The 16,192-nt window shown below is 35.2% G+C and overlaps 3 protein-coding genes across 3 annotated transcripts; 1 reads left to right on the top strand and 2 right to left on the bottom strand.

Annotated features, from left to right (window-relative positions):
• Positions 1-1,362: 1,362 nt before the first annotated feature.
• On the bottom strand, positions 1,363-4,125 carry LOC131168916 (elongation factor 1-alpha-like). The gene is made up of 2 exons (XM_058145277.1): positions 3,407-4,125; positions 1,363-2,559 (listed from the first exon to the last, which is right to left on the bottom strand). Exons 1-2 carry the CDS (start codon positions 3,866-3,868, stop codon positions 1,687-1,689), a joined length of 1,335 nt encoding a protein of 444 aa, XP_058001260.1. The 5' UTR covers positions 3,869-4,125; the 3' UTR covers positions 1,363-1,686.
• A 1,272-nt stretch (positions 4,126-5,397) lies between these two features.
• Positions 5,398-6,768, top strand: LOC110641148 (xyloglucan endotransglucosylase/hydrolase protein 2-like). The gene is made up of 4 exons (XM_021792767.2): positions 5,398-5,630; positions 5,713-5,813; positions 5,901-6,097; positions 6,195-6,768. Exons 1-4 carry the CDS (start codon positions 5,441-5,443, stop codon positions 6,574-6,576), a joined length of 870 nt encoding a protein of 289 aa, XP_021648459.1. The 5' UTR covers positions 5,398-5,440; the 3' UTR covers positions 6,577-6,768.
• A 6,491-nt stretch (positions 6,769-13,259) lies between these two features.
• LOC110641146 (elongation factor 1-alpha) lies at positions 13,260-15,845 on the bottom strand. The gene is made up of 3 exons (XM_021792763.2): positions 15,678-15,845; positions 14,855-15,319; positions 13,260-14,406 (listed from the first exon to the last, which is right to left on the bottom strand). The coding sequence occupies exons 1-3, from the start codon at positions 15,780-15,782 to the stop codon at positions 13,519-13,521; spliced, it is 1,458 nt and encodes a 485-aa protein (XP_021648455.2). The 5' UTR covers positions 15,783-15,845; the 3' UTR covers positions 13,260-13,518.
• Positions 15,846-16,192: the final 347 nt, after the last annotated feature.

Raw genomic sequence — 16,192 nt, 5'->3', positions numbered from 1 at the left:
TATATATAATTATTTTTAAGAAAAATATATCAATTATATTATATTCTATATTAAAATTAATAGAAAATTATATTTTAAAAAATAAATTACAATTACATTATAAATTTAGGAAGGTAGCACATTGGTTATACTAAAAGTACCATTTTGATTTATTAACATGACAATAAAAAGATGAAATTTAATGGACTATTAAAAAATAATTATTTTAAATTTTTATTATTTAAATTATTTAAGAGTTTATATAAATTTAAGATTTTAAGTACTTAAATTCTATTAAATTATTTTTTTATTATAATTAAAAATAAAATTTCATAAAAAATATTTAAAATCAGAAATTTATTTATTTAAAAAATTATTACTTTCATTTTTTTAAAAGAAATTTAGTTATTTTGTAAAAAATTTAAATAAATCATAAATTCACTATTGTTAAAAAATTTGATATATTTTTATAAAAATTTAATAAAAAAATCAGAAATTTGCCTTTTTTTTTTAATTAACTTTTATGTTTTCAAAAAATTGATAATATGAAATTGAAATTTAAAATGATTTTAATTTTATTTTTATGGCTTCTTTTCTTTTATATCTATTTTTAATTCATTATTAAAATTTATTATTTTATTTTAATTTATGAAAATATAAATGATAAGACGATATATATTAATAGTGCCTTTATTTACTTAAATGTAATAAGCAATGAATTCTTAAACAAGCGAAGAACTAAAAAAACGAAGAAAAAGAATTGCACTTAAATATTATATCAACAAAAAAATACTTCATTACTGATTGTTGATAAATTATAAGTGTATTTATATTCACATATATTCTAAATAATAATGACATTTTAAAAATAAAATATTAATATTTGTTCAAAGATTAATAGCCTTTGGTGCTTTGATCTTTTTAATTGTTTACAGTTTAAAAGTATATTAAAATTATTTTTATTATGAGCATTCTAATATTTACTTTGTCCATGATACTGATAGATAACTTCCTGCATTTGACCATTACAGATATGATCAATATTTCACCTTAAACATTTGGATCACACAACTTATTTAGTTTGATAATGCACTTTCATTTTTTTTTTATATAGATATATTATTCTTTAATTATAAAGCTATAAATTTTTTTAAATATAATATACTAAATTTATTTGAATATTAAAATTTAATATATTATAATAATATTATATAATATATAAAAAATTAAATAAAATTTATATAATAAAATAATAAATATATACACAATGAATAATAAAAAAAAAAACCCGTTGCAATGCACATTTAAAAAAGCTAGTAAATATATATATATATATAAAAAAAAAACAGTAAATATGCAAAAAGAAACATTGGCATGCTTAAAATGCCCTGATATAATCATTACTTAAAAATTGGTAGGCCAGACGAGAGACAACTAGAGACAAAAAAATGCTACAACAATCACGAATAAATTTTCGCACTGAATATTTGAAAACACAAAAATAACAAGGAAAGAAGTCGACAACTTTCAAGTACCCAAAACATGAAGATGAATAGAGTCCGCCCACCGCCTGTCTAACAGCCGATTCTGGCTTCAAAACCCAAGAAGTGTACCTAAAAAACTCAAAATACAACCTCTAAATAAACATCTAACCAAACTGTAATAGCAATATAAAATGTTCGCAACAGAATTTATGGGATGAACAATTCACTTTCCTCCCTTCTTGGCACCTGATTTTGTGACCTTAGCTCCAGTTGGGTCCTTCTTCTCCACGCTCTTAATAACACCAACTGCAACAGTCTGGCGCATGTCCCTAACAGCAAAACGACCCAATGGAGGATACTCGGAGAAGGTCTCAACCACCATGGGCTTAGCGGGAATCATCTTAACAAAACCAGCATCACCGTTCTTCAAGAACTTGGGCTCCTTCTCGAGCTCCTTGCCTGATCGACGATCAATCTTGGTTAGGATCTCAGCAAACTTCACTGCAATGTGGGAGGTATGGCAGTCCAAAACTGGGGCATATCCATTTCCAATCTGACCAGGGTGGTTCATGATGATAAACTGTGATGTGAAGTTGGCAGCCTCCCTTGCAGGATCATCCTTCGAGTTGGATGCCACATAACCTCTCTTGAGATTCTTTACATTGAACCCAACATTGTCACCAGGGAGGGCCTCCTGGAGAGCCTCGTGATGCATCTCAACAGACTTGACTTCAGTTGTCAGCCCGCTGGGTCCGAAGGTCAGAACCTTAACTGGCTTCAGGATACCAGTCTCCACACGACCCACTGGGACAGTTCCAATGCCACCAATCTTGTAAACGTCCTGAAGTGGGAGACGGAGTGGCTTGTCTGAGGGCCTCTTGGGCTCCTGGATCTGGTCCAGAGCTTCAAGAAGGGTTGGGCCCTTGTACCAGTCAAGGTTAGTGGACCTCTCAATCATGTTGTCACCTTCAAACCCAGATATGGGTACAAACGGAATCTTCTCAGGGTTGTACCCAACTGTCTTGAGGTAGGGGGAGACTTCCTTGACAATTTCATCATACCTGGCCTTGGAGTACTTGGGAGTAGTAGCATCCATCTGCAAACAAAAACAGAATACAACAAAACGCCAATTACACAAATGATCACATAAAGTATTTGAAAATTGTCAATTCATGCAATACTAAGAAATATGGTTTTAAGAGTCGTGAAGAGCCACTTGGATGTCTAGCTAAAATGGGACTTAAAATCATGAAGTGCAATGAATAATAAGTCAAAAGACAGTAAAGAAAGCAAACAGAAATACCTTCACACTAAAAATGTAATAACACTCATTCATTATGCTAAGCCCAAAAACAAACATTCACAGCAACAAGACAGATGCGGAGTATCTTCAAAGTGCAGTAGAATTAAAATGCAAGACATTAAATTGCTATTAAGATATTTTACTCGATGATTGGTGCATGTCAAACTAATAATAAAAAGCATGTATGCTCACACAGAAGCAAACAAATAACAATTGAACATCAATGCATTGAGATAACGGCGTGCATGACAAAACAAAAATTATTTGCACCATCAGAGGAAAATAAGGATCTTAGAAATAAAAAAGCATTTAATACACAATTGCAATGAAAATTGGCTAAAAAAATGCAAACAATACAAAAGGCAAGAGAGGGACTTGAACCCTCAGTAGTTCATTTTAAATAACTTGCAGTTTGATATCTTGGGCCATCAACAACTTGGCTCTCTCCTTAATAAAGTAGAAACAAACATCTTAAAATAAAGTGAACACCCATAATACTCCAGGACACATTGCCCATGAATGCCAAAAACATTCGAGACTTTGCATTTGCCTTACAAGGGCGACCTTTGTTAGAAGATTGACCTCTATCAATAATGATATGGAGTACATGCAGAAACAGCAAATAAAGATATATTGTTACCTTGTTGCAGCAGCAAATCATTTGCTTTACACCAAGGGTGAAAGCAAGAAGAGCATGCTCACGGGTCTGCCCATCCTTAGAAATACCAGCTTCGAAACCACCAGTAGTGGAATCAATAATGAGGACAGCACAGTCAGCCTGTGAGGTACCAGTAATCGTGTTCTTAATAAAGCAACGATGCCCAGGAGCATCAATGACAGTACAGTAGCACTTGGTGGTCTCGAACTTCCACAAGGCAATATCAATGGTAATACCACGTTCACGCTCGGCCTTGAGCTTGTCAAGCACCCAGGCATGCTTGAATGACCTCTTGTTCATCTCAGCAGCTTCCTTCTCAAACCTCTCAATAACACGCTTGTCAATACCTCCAAGCTTGTAGATGAGATGGCCAGTGGTGGTGGACTTGCCAGAATCGACATGGCCAATGACCACGATGTTGATGTGAACCTTCTCCTTACCCATTATACAAGTCTAAAATTAACCTGAGATCCAGAAAGAAGTTAATAATTGCAGGTAAGAATACAAACCCACAGATAAAAGAACCCAAAAATCCAGAATAATAACATGATTATATCACTCAGCAATCAGAACATACAGATAAAATAGACAAACTGGGTGTCCAAAAAACACATCAAACAATGAATAGATGCATTCTTGTACACAACCAAAATTAATCAAAAGAAAGGATCTTTGATCCTATACTACGCGTTACATGATAAACAGTAAACAATACTATGACCAGTGAAACAAGCAATACAATAAATCAACAATTGAAATTTGAATCCGCTGACACTTAACAAACATAGTAACTATTTTACTCAACAATTGAAATTATAAATTATTTAATTTTAATCCAAAATTGTATTAAATTAATTAAAATAAATTATTTCATTAAAAAATAATTTAATTATCAATTTGAATTAGTTTATAATTCTTAAAAATTTTATTTTTAACTTAGTTATCAGAATTAATCAAAATAACTAAAGTTTCTTGAATTAATAAATTTTAATTTTATCAATTTTATGTATTATTTACGATTAATTTATTAATAAAATTAAATTTAAAGTTATTTTTACAAGAATATTTATTTATATTTCTAATTGCTTGCACATGTACGATCTGACCCTGTCATGGTGAGAGAGTTGTAGTGATGCTAATAGCGATGGCAAGTGCAATCTGGCTAAAGCCCGGTGGGTGAGAAGGGACGGCCACTGGGTTTCGATGGGCACTGGAGATGAGAGACCTCACAGGCAGTTTCACTAGTATATTATTCCTTCAATTCAATTCCAAGATTTTAAAAATGACTTCCCACAACCATGCATTGAATGCCAAGATTTTAAAATAGTTTTTTTTAAATATTTTCTAATTCTTGAAAATTTAATATTTTAACAATATTTTTATTAATAAAAAGTATTTATGAGATTTCACAATATTTTTTAAACTTTTTACTTCCTTAACAAATGAAAAAAAAAAGTTACAAAATGCGAATAAAAAAATTAAAGGTTTGAATAAATTAAACATTATAAATTAATTAATTTTATTTTTAGAATCATTAAAATTAAATTATGAATTTCATCCAATCTTAAGAATTAAAAAATAATTTATTCAAATTAACAACAAACGTTAATTATTTTGTATACTTTAAATATTATTAATAGTAATTTTTATTTTGTTTAATCTAATTTAATTTAATGACTAAAAGCATATCATTCACCTAGTAGGTATAAGATTCGAGTCCTACCACTAATTTTCTATAAAAAAATAGTAATTTTCATATTATTTAGATAAAATAATATAATTATTGAGAGAGAAAATTAAGAAAGTATCGGCTTTCATGGTAGGAAAATGTGTTATGGTCTCTTTCTTCCCCAGACGCCACTTCACCAATACTAAAACTGCATGCTGTCCAACTGAATTTGTAGTAATTTTTGGGTCACACAATTGTTGCATGTCTTCTTGTTCTTGAATCCCACCATCACTATATTAACATGGAGAAAAGGGGACAGATTAGAGAGTGAGGGAAAGCTTAAAATAATGGATTCACATAGGCTTATGAGTTTTATGGTAGTAGTACTAGTATCTGCATTGACTGAGCAAAGTGTTACCAGTAGCAATCTTCAAGGTCCAAGCATTTTTGACAACTACAACATTGGATGGGGATATGATCATGTTTGGACTTCAAACCAAGGCAGAGATGTTCAGATCTTCCTTGACCAGGCTTCTGGTCGTTTTCTCTTGTTCATTTTGATTTCCCCAACTTTAATTCTTTGTTTTCCAACATGTACTGATGTTTTCATGATAAACAGGGTCAGGTTTTCAATCCAAGAGCATGTATGGTTCAGGTTTCTTTCATCTCAATGTAAAGTTACCAGGGAATAACTCCGCTGGTGTTGTTACAGCTTTCTATGTAAGAAGTAATTTGTCACTAAAAATTTTGTTCAAGTCCCAATAACTATAACAAAGGTTAATTTTAATTCTTTGGATTGTTTCGTAGTTGACTTCATCGTCTTTAAATCACCATGATGAGTTGGATTTTGAGTTCTTGGGCAACAATGAAGGGAAACCCCACTATCTCCAGACTAATGTAATTGCAGATGGTAAAGGGGATAGAGAACAGAGGATCTCACTTTGGTTTGACCCTACAACAAGCCACCACAGCTACAGAATTCTTTGGAATCGATATCAAATCGTGTAAGTCAACATTTCTTAGCATAAATTTGCATATGTTTAAACCATATATCCAACATATTTTGATATTTCCCGTCAAGATTTTTTGGGTGTTTTACAGATTTTTCGTCGATGAATATCCTATTCGGGTTTTCAAGAACAAGCACAATATAGGAGTTGGCTACCCTTCACAACCCCTGAAGATAATATGTAGCATATGGAATGGAGACAGCTGGGCAACAGATGGTGGCCTCACTAAGATTAATTGGACCTATGCACCCTTTATAGCTGGTTTTAGGAGCTTCAGCATCAAAGGATGCCCTGCCCAAAACTCCATGCAGCCTTGCTACTCTTCTAAGTTCTGGTGGAATAGAAACCAGTATTGGGAATTAAGTCCCAGCCAAGAACAAGCATATCAAACTGTTAAAAGCAAGTATACGACATATGATTACTGCTCTGACAAGACAAGGTATCCTATACCTCCCCCAGAATGTCCACAGTGAAAACTACCTGAAAACTCCTACCATACCTACGGGATTTTTATTATAATAATGTATTTTCAAAAAAAAAAAAAGTAGTTAATACACTTGCATATTTGGCCAAAAAAATATATATATCTTTCATCATTAACCACTTTGTAATGTTATTTTTGTGGCTTGAAATTTGGATATATTTTTTCATAGACCCGAATTGTGACCCGATCTGAAAGTTTCGCGTTGAGACCCGATTCGGATAAAAAGTGAGATCAATAATGGGCTTCGGGCCCGGGCCAATGCCCCCGCGGTATGGACTATTATAAATATTATAATATTTTACTATTTGTAGTAGAATTGTGAGATATTCGTGAAACACACTCGGGTTAGGATTTTTAGAGTTCTGATTGATTGTATCTTGCTCTTTTCATTATAGTGAAATTTTTTTTTCTTGTCTTGCCTGTGGACGTAGACCTTACGGTTGAACCACGTTAAATCCTTTGTTATTATTCTTCTTTTTTCAATACTGTATGATTATGCAATTTGTGTGTATACCTTAGATTTGCGTGCTTGTTATAACAAACTGGTATCAGAGCTTTGTGCATAAAACCTAGGGTTTACAGATAGCGTCGTCTTAAACGAAGTATGAGATGGAGAAGTTTGATGGTGAATTGAGTTTCAGTCTATGGAAGATTAAAATTAAATATTCCTTAATCTTACAAGGTCTATGGAAGGCAATTGAGGATAACTTTCCAGAAGGTATGAAAGAGGTGGAGAAGGCTGATCTAAATGAGAGAGCCTTAAGTGCGATTTTCATGAGCGTAACTGATAATGTCCTACGTGAGATTGCTGGTAAAAGCTCAGCATCTATGGCATGGAAGAAATTAGAGAAGTTGTACTCTGCCAAATCGCTGACCAACCGCTTATATCTGAAGAAAAAGCTTTACAATATGAGAATGAGCGAAAGTACGCCCATTAAAGAATATATGGATGAATTTAATTTAATCATTATGGACCTGAAGAATATTGATATTGAGATTGATAGTGAGGATCAGGCCCTTATTGTGTTATGTTCTTTGCCACCCTCCTATGAAACTTTTGTTGATACTCTGTTGTATGGGAAAGATAGTATTTCACTAGACGATGTTAGTAATTCTCTAAAATCGAAGGAGTTGAAAAAGAAATTTCCAAATAATAAAGAAAGATTTGAGGGGGAAGGTTTGGTGAGTAAGGAAAGAACACATTAAAGGGAGGATTCTTCTAGCAGGAAGAAATCTAAGGCCAGATCTAAGTCAAGAATAAAAAGGCCATTTATTTTGAGTGCGAAGAGTAAGGTCACTACAAGAGAGACTGTCCCAAGTTGAAAAATAAAAAGGGAAAGCAACCAGAAAGTTCTGCAAATGTGGTTGATAGTTTTATTGATTCTGATGGTGATGATAATACTGGAGAATTTTTATCCGTGAGTTTAGATCATGGATAAAATTCCTGGATTCTTAATACTAGTGCTACTTATAACATGTGTCCACACAGAAACTAGTTTATCACTTACAAACAGATGAGTGGCAAGGTGTTTCTAGGCAATGATCATGCATTATCCGTTGAAGGAATTGGTAACATCAGATTGAGGATGTTTGATGGCGTTGTCAGAACTATAGAGTGTTGACATGTTCCAGGACTAATGAGGCACCTGATTTCTCCTGGGACACTTGAATCTCATGGATTCAGATACCATACAGAGAATGGAGTTCTTAAAGTGTGCAAGGGCTCTATGGTACTCATGAAGAGCAGTTTGGTTTCAGGATTATATTTTCTTCAGGCGATAGCCAGTGGAAGTTGCGAGCATCCGAAGCAAATATCAGAATCAGATTCAATTATGGCATATGCGTCTTGGTCATATGAGTGAAAGGGGATTATCTGTGTTAAGCAAGTGAGATTTGTTGGACGGGCAAAAAATAGAATCTATGGACTTATGTGAACACTATGTGTTTGACAAATAGATCAAGGTCAAGTTCGATAAAATGGCAGTATGCAAGACCAGAGGAACGGTGGATTATATCCACTCAGATCTATGGGGTCCTAACAGAATCCCTTCCAAGAGCGGTGCCAGGTACTTCATGACTTTGATTGATGATTACTCTCGGATGGTGTGGGTGTATTTTCTGAAAACAAAAGATGAGGCATTTTTAACATTTGTAAAGTGGAAAACGATGATTGAGAGGCAGACAGAAAAGAAGGTCATGCATCTTAGAACTGATAACGGGTTGAAATTTTGCAATCGTGAGTTTGATGCATTTTGCAGCAATGAAGGTATAGTGAGACATCGCACTTGTACAAGGACACCACAACAGAATGGTATTGCGGAACGCATGAACAGAACACTTTGTGATAAAGCACGAAGCATGCTCTCACATTCAGGATTGGGAAAGGATTTTTAGACTGAAACAATTAATACAGCCTGTTTCTTGGTTAATAGATCTCCATCTATAGCTATTGAGTGCAAAACTCCTTTTGAGATCTGGTCTGGTTCACCTGCTGATTACTCTTAGTTGAGAGTATTTGGTTGTCCTGCTTATGCGCATGTGAGAGATGGTAAGCTTGAGTCGAGGGCAAGAAAATGCATATTTCTAGGGTATTCATTTGGAGTGAAAGGCTACAGGTTGTGGTGCAATGATGCAAAGTCTCTAGGATTAATTATCAACAGGGATGTGACATTTAATGAGTCCGTTTCATTGGATAGTCAGAGGGAGAAGTTAATAGCAGAATTAGATCACGGTGTCAGAGAACAGGTGGAGCTTGATATTGATACTTCAGCAGTTCAGTCCAGTGATTTAGAGGATGAGGTGCAAGATCCTGATCAACAAGAGGATGCACCTGAGCAACAGCAACAGGAACCATATAGCATTGTAACTGGTAGAGAGAGAAGACAGATTAGACCACCACAGAGATATCTAGTTGCGTTTGCCTTGTCAGTTGCTGAGACAGTTGATGTGCATGAACCCAGCAATTATAGAAAAGCTATTTCTTGTTCAGATGTAGATTAGTGGGTCGATGCTATGAGTAAAGAAATTGAATCTCTTCACAAGAATCAGACTTGGGAGCTTATAACATTGCCTAAGGGACAAAAAGTGGTAAGTTGCAAATGGGTGTTCAAGAAAAAGGAAGGCACTCCAGGGGTTGAAGCACCTCAATATAAGGCACAGTTGGTAGCAAAAGGCTTTACTCAGAGGGAGGGGATTGACTTTAATGAAGTGTTTTCTCCAGTTGTGAAGCACAGTTCTATCAGAGTCTTACTTGCTATGGTTGCTCTTTATGATCTAGAGCTTGAGCAACTAGATGTGAAGACAGTATTTTTGCATAGTGAGTTAGAGGAGCAAATTTATATGAGTAAGCCTGAGGGATTTCTCATTCAAGGTATGGAAAACCGTGTTTGCTTGCTTAAGAAATCTTTATATGGTCTGAAACAGTCTCCTAGGCAGTGGTACAAAAGATTTGATACATTTATGGTTCGTAATAGCTTTAATCGTAGTTCATATGATAGTTGTGTGTATCATAAGAAGCTTTCAGATGATTCCTTTGTTTATTTGCTATTGTATGTGGATGACATGCTTATTGCTGCTAAAAACATGTCACAAATTAACATTTTGAAAAAGCAGTTGAGTGATGAATTTGAGATGAAAGATTTAGGTGCTGCAAAGAAGATATTGGGAATGGAAATTACCAGGGATAGAAGTATTGGGAAGCTTTTCTTGTCTCAATAGGCCTATGTTGAGAAAGTGCTTAAGCGTTTCAATATGAATAATACTAAGCCTGTGACTGTTCCGTTTGCTGCCCATTTCAAGTTATCTGCAGACATGTCACCCAAAACAGATGAGGAGATGGAGCACATGTCCAGTGTTCCCTATTTGAGTGCTATTGGTAGCATTATGTATGCTATGGTATGCACCCGACCTGACATTTCACATGTAGTTAGTGTTGTGAGTAGATACATGGCATGTCATGGGAAAGAGCATTGGCAAGCGGTGAAATGGATTTTGAGATATTTGAAGGGTATTATAGATGTTGGTCTGACATTTGACAGGGCCAAGATGAGTGATTCAGTTATTGGCTATGTGGATTCAAATTTTGCAGGAGACTTAGACAATATGAGATCTTTGAGAGGTTATTTGTTTACTCTTTCTAGAAGTGCTATAAGTTGGAAGGCAACATTGCAAGCTACAGTTACTTTGTCTACCACAGAGGCTAAATATATGGCCTTAGCAAATGCAATAAAGGAAGTTTTATAGTCACAAGGTTTGGTGGGTGATCTTGGGTTGATACAGAACAAGGCAACAGTGTTTTGTGACAGTCAGAGTGTAATACATCTTACAAAGAATCAGATGTACCATGAGCGAACTAAGCATATTGATGTCAGATATCATTTTATTCGGAACATTGTATCTCAGGGGACTGTAATTGTGCAGAAAGTCTCTACACATGATAATCCAGCAGATATAATGACCAAGGGAGACCAAGGAAGCCTTAGTCAGCAAGTTTAGGTATTGCCTAGACTTGGTTCGTGTTTGTAGTGCTCAGTAATGCCTTTGCGAGGGCATATGGCAACATAGAGTATTTATGGTTATTTTGTTGATGATAGAGGAAATTCAAGCCAAGGGGAAGAATTGTTATTTTTGTGGCTTGAAATTTGGATATGTTTTTTCATGGACCCGAATTGTGACTTGACCAAAAAGTTTCGCGTTGCGACCCGATTAGAATAAAAAGTGAGATCAGTGGTGAGCTTCAGGCCAGGGCCAACGGCCCCGCAATATGAACCAGTATAAATATTATAATATTTTACCATTTACGATTAAATTGAGAGATATTCGGGAAACACACTGGGTTAGGTTTGAGAGTTCTGATTGATTATATCTTGCTCTTTTCATCATAGTGGAACTTTTTCTTTTATTTTGCCTGTGGACGTAGTCCTTACGGTTGAACCACGTTAAATTCTATGTTATTCTTCTTATTTTTTCAATACTGTGTGATTGTGCGATTTGTATGTGTACCTTAGATTTTCGTTCTTGTTATAACATGTAAACTATCAGCTCCCAACACCGACACTTGGGCTTCATAAGACCATAAAAGAATCCACGTTAACTCATTGAAGTCATTTACCATGGCTTCTACAAAATTGTAGGAATTGACAAGGATATATGGCAAGGTGCTTCATTAATATAAAAAAATGCACCTTTTAATGGATTCGAGTAATTCATTTACAAAGAAGCTCCTAACCTTTGTTATGTTTCTAAAAATTCTGCACACTGAATTGTCCTTGTAAGCTCCTTCCAATTTGCCAGTACATGGCGCGGTCCTAAACTCTTTACACCAATATAATTCAAAAGCTGCTCCAAATCCTACAAACGTCGGAAGATACTATTGACACTTGGGGCAACGCACCAAAACAATATTAAGAAAATGCCAAAATCTGTCAACATTTTTTACTATTAATATCAATTTAATTACACCCTTCCATTATCCAAATCTATTAAACTTAAAAGACTAGCACATTAGACTTTTATAATTCACCAAATTAAGTTCTAAATACTAATAATCCCAAAACCTAATTAACATTATTTAGTCAAAAGAGAAAGTCAGCCCTGCCAAAATCAAAAGAGAAAGTCCATTTGAGGAATCTCAAACCCAACACAAGACAATCCTTCCTTCCATAATCATTTTGTTGTCATAATGGTGAAAATTTTGCTAAATTTGCTATATTTACATTAATCAAAATTTGTTATCTTGGGTATGTACATTAGTCATTTCTGTGTATTTCTATTTTAATTTTCTTTCCTTTGATGAATAATCAATTGCCATACTTGCTTATATTTCTTTGGTAACAGTAATTTAGGACAGAATATATTCCTTTTGCTAATAAAGAAATTAATGAATTACATACTTTTTGCATAGATATGGAAAAAAAAAAAAATTCAGCGACAACATGTTAAATTTAATATTGATTTATTTTTTTGTAGTACACTGATTGAGCCAATCTTTGAACATGAGGCGTCGAAATTTAGCAAGAGAAGCGACGTTCCAAACTTATACAGCTGCCAAGCAAATCCAGAACAAGTTTGCTAAGTTGCAATGACATTCCTTAGGCTATGTTTGACAAGGCGTAATTAAATTTAATTTTGCCTTGTCAAACATAGCCTGATAAACGCTCTTTGCGTTTATACCTCTACAGGTTAGTCATTAACTCCCCATGTGCTGTTGTTGATAAAAATGAAATAAAACTAAACAACCACTTGCCTGTTTAACTCTTTTGTACAAGTAACAAGATTATCATCATATACAAAAGAAAAATGTGTACAGATGTTCGTGCATACGAATACTTGATTATCCAACTGAAAGATCCTAATCCCTGTTATTCTCCTGCATTTTCCCTGTATGCTTTTCCTTCTAAAACCTCTTCACTAACAAAAAGGGCGTCTCAACTATGAATGAAATTGAAAAATATTATGTAAAACAAATTAGTTGAAAAGAACTAATTTTATACGAGCCATTCTGTTGGGATATTTCATATCCTGTGTATCGTATCATGCGATAGGTCTCACACAAGTGCATGCGACCAATAACAGACCTACCACAATCTAGAGCAGGTCAAGAGTAAATCAGAACAACATAATACATGCATAAACAAATGACTTGTTCGTTGACAGCATTCAAAGCCACATCAATGAGATGAGAACAAATATATAGAAATATGAGAAAGACAATCAATATCAAACTCAATGTGCAAACAAACTTACAAAACCAAACCATAAATCCACATATAGACTAACTCCACCGCCTATCTAGCACCCAATTCTGAGTACAGCAACTGCACAGTGGACACAGAAAACTCAAGGTATAACTACTAAATAAACATTTTAAAACACAAAAATAGTAGCATAAAATATTCTTAAAGGCATTTATGGAAATAGCTGAGCGCACAAGTCATTTCCCTCCTTTCTTGGCAGCAGACTTGGTGACCTTAGCTCCAGTTGGATCCTTCTTCTCTACACTCTTGATAACACCCACAGCAACAGTCTGGCGCATGTCCCTGACAGCAAAACGACCCAACGGGGGATACGCAGAGAAAGTCTCGACGACCATGGGCTTGGTGGGAATCATCTTCACAAAACCAGCATCTCCATTCTTCAAAAACTTGGGTTCCTTCTCGAGCTCCTTGCCTGATCGGCGATCAATCTTGGTCAAGATCTCAGCAAACTTCACTGCAATATGGGACGTGTGGCAGTCCAAAACTGGGGCATATCCATTTCCAATCTGACCAGGATGGTTCATAATAATGACCTGTGATGTGAAGTTGGCAGCCTCCTTAGCAGGATCATCTTTAGAGTTGGATGCCACAAAACCTCTCTTGAGATCTTTCACAGCAACGTTCTTCACATTGAACCCCACATTGTCACCAGGGAGGGCCTCCTGGAGAGCCTCGTGATGCATCTCAACTGACTTAACTTCAGTTGTTAGTCCGCTGGGTCCGAAGGTCACAACCATACCTGGCTTCAGGATACCAGTCTCCACACGACCTACTGGAACAGTTCCAATGCCACCAATCTTGTAAACGTCCTGAAGTGGGAGACGGAGAGGCTTGTCTGAGGGCCTCTTGGGCTCCAGGATCTGGTCCAGAGCTTCAAGAAGGGTTGGGCCCTTATACCAGTCAAGGTTGGTGGACCTCTCAATCATGTTGTCACCTTCAAAACCAGAGATGGGTACAAATGGAATCTTCTCAGGGTTGTACCCAACTTTTTTGAGGTATGAGGAGACTTCCTTGACAATTTCATCATACCTAGCCTTGGAGTACTTGGGAGTAGTGGCATCCATCTAAAGAACAGAAAAAAACCGAAACATTAGAAAGCTTACATTAAGTACCACATATAAAATGAAGCTATATTCAATTGCTTGTAAACATAAATCTAAAATACAATCATAGACAAAGTTTCAAAAAAAAAAAGTAACTTCCTGCCTGAATCCAATATCTAATTGAGAAAGCAAATAGATGATATTACAACAGAAATCACAGAATAAAACAGTACCCAAAAAAACAAACAACTAATTAGTTTATTGTCAAAACCATTGTTGAATTTGCTGAACCAAGAACTACCAGATCCTATCCTAAATAATTGATAGTTATCCAATCCCAAGTGTTCTGATACAATCTGTATTTTTGTTTTTTTTTTGGATAAAGTAAAAGGTAATCACAGAATTACAATCTCCCCTTTGGCCATAAAATTGAAGCACCAAAAACAGCTAAGGGCAGCTAAATTATTACCTTGTTGCAGCAGCAAATCATTTGCTTGACACCAAGAGTGAAAGCAAGGAGAGCATGTTCACGAGTCTGCCCATCCTTGGAAATACCAGCTTCAAAACCACCAGTGGTAGAATCAATGATGAGGACAGCACAGTCAGCCTGTGAGGTACCAGTAATCATGTTCTTAATAAAGTCACGATGTCCAGGAGCATCGATGACAGTGCAGTAGTACTTGGTGGTCTCAAACTTCCACAGGGCGATATCAATGGTAATACCACGTTCACGCTCAGCCTTGAGCTTGTCAAGCACCCAGGCATACTTGAATGACCTCTTGTTCATCTCAGCAGCTTCCTTCTCAAACCTTTCAATAACACGCTTGTCGATACCTCCAAGCTTGTAGATGAGATGACCAGTGGTCGTGGACTTCCCAGAGTCGACATGGCCAATGACCACGATGTTGATGTGAACCTTCTCCTTACCCATTTTCTTAACATCGATCCAAAAATTACCAAATTTGAGTCAATAATTGAACCCCCCCCCCCAAAAAAAAAAAAAAAAAGAAAAAGAAAAAAGAACCGTCAATTAATCAAGACCGAAGCACTTAAAATTATACAATTCACCAACTAACGATAGAAAATATCGAATCTACTAAGTGAAGATCATAATTCACACTAAATAGATCTATACAACATAACAAATTCACCTAAAAAGAAAATCTAATATGAAGAATCAGAAGCAGCTACCAGATGGAATATGGCAACAAATTCATCAAATAGATCAACTACGTTAAGCATGGAATATAGCAAAAGAAGTGACGTGATTAACGAAGCTAAAATCGACTTACCTGAAATGAAGATAAAAAAAGGCAGCTACCAGATGGAGGCAGCAAATCAGTGCGAAGAAGAGGCAGAGGCTGAAGTAAGAACAAATGAGCAGAGGTGGTTTTCATTTATAGTGAAAAATAGAGCTAGGGTTCCTTGAGGTTGGCTCGGCCATCTGGATTGCGAAATGACAATTCTGCCACAATTACTTGTATCAAGTGTCTGTCTCCAAGGATCCAACCCTTTTTTAAGAATAAATAAATATATATAATAAATAAATATATGAAATTATAATAAAAAAAAAGCATTGGTCTGAGTTCACCGTGACACGGTGAACCATGTGAACGTACGATTAATACATGCTGACGTGGCATTAATTTTTTAATTAAAAATAAATTTTAATTATAAAATTTGGGTCCATCTAAAAATAAAATTAAAAAGTAAATAAATAAATATTTAATCTCCCCATCGCTAGCCTCTCTCTCATTCTCCAGAGCCCGAATCCCTTTGTGAACCAGTCCTCAATGTCTTATTTCCA

The sequence above is a fragment of the Hevea brasiliensis genome, chromosome 4 (assembly GCF_030052815.1).
Source record: "Hevea brasiliensis isolate MT/VB/25A 57/8 chromosome 4, ASM3005281v1, whole genome shotgun sequence".
NCBI classification, from domain to species: Eukaryota; Viridiplantae; Streptophyta; class Magnoliopsida; order Malpighiales; family Euphorbiaceae; genus Hevea; species Hevea brasiliensis.
Note: the sequence above shows the minus strand (reverse complement) of the source record. Positions and strands in the feature narration are given on the sequence as shown.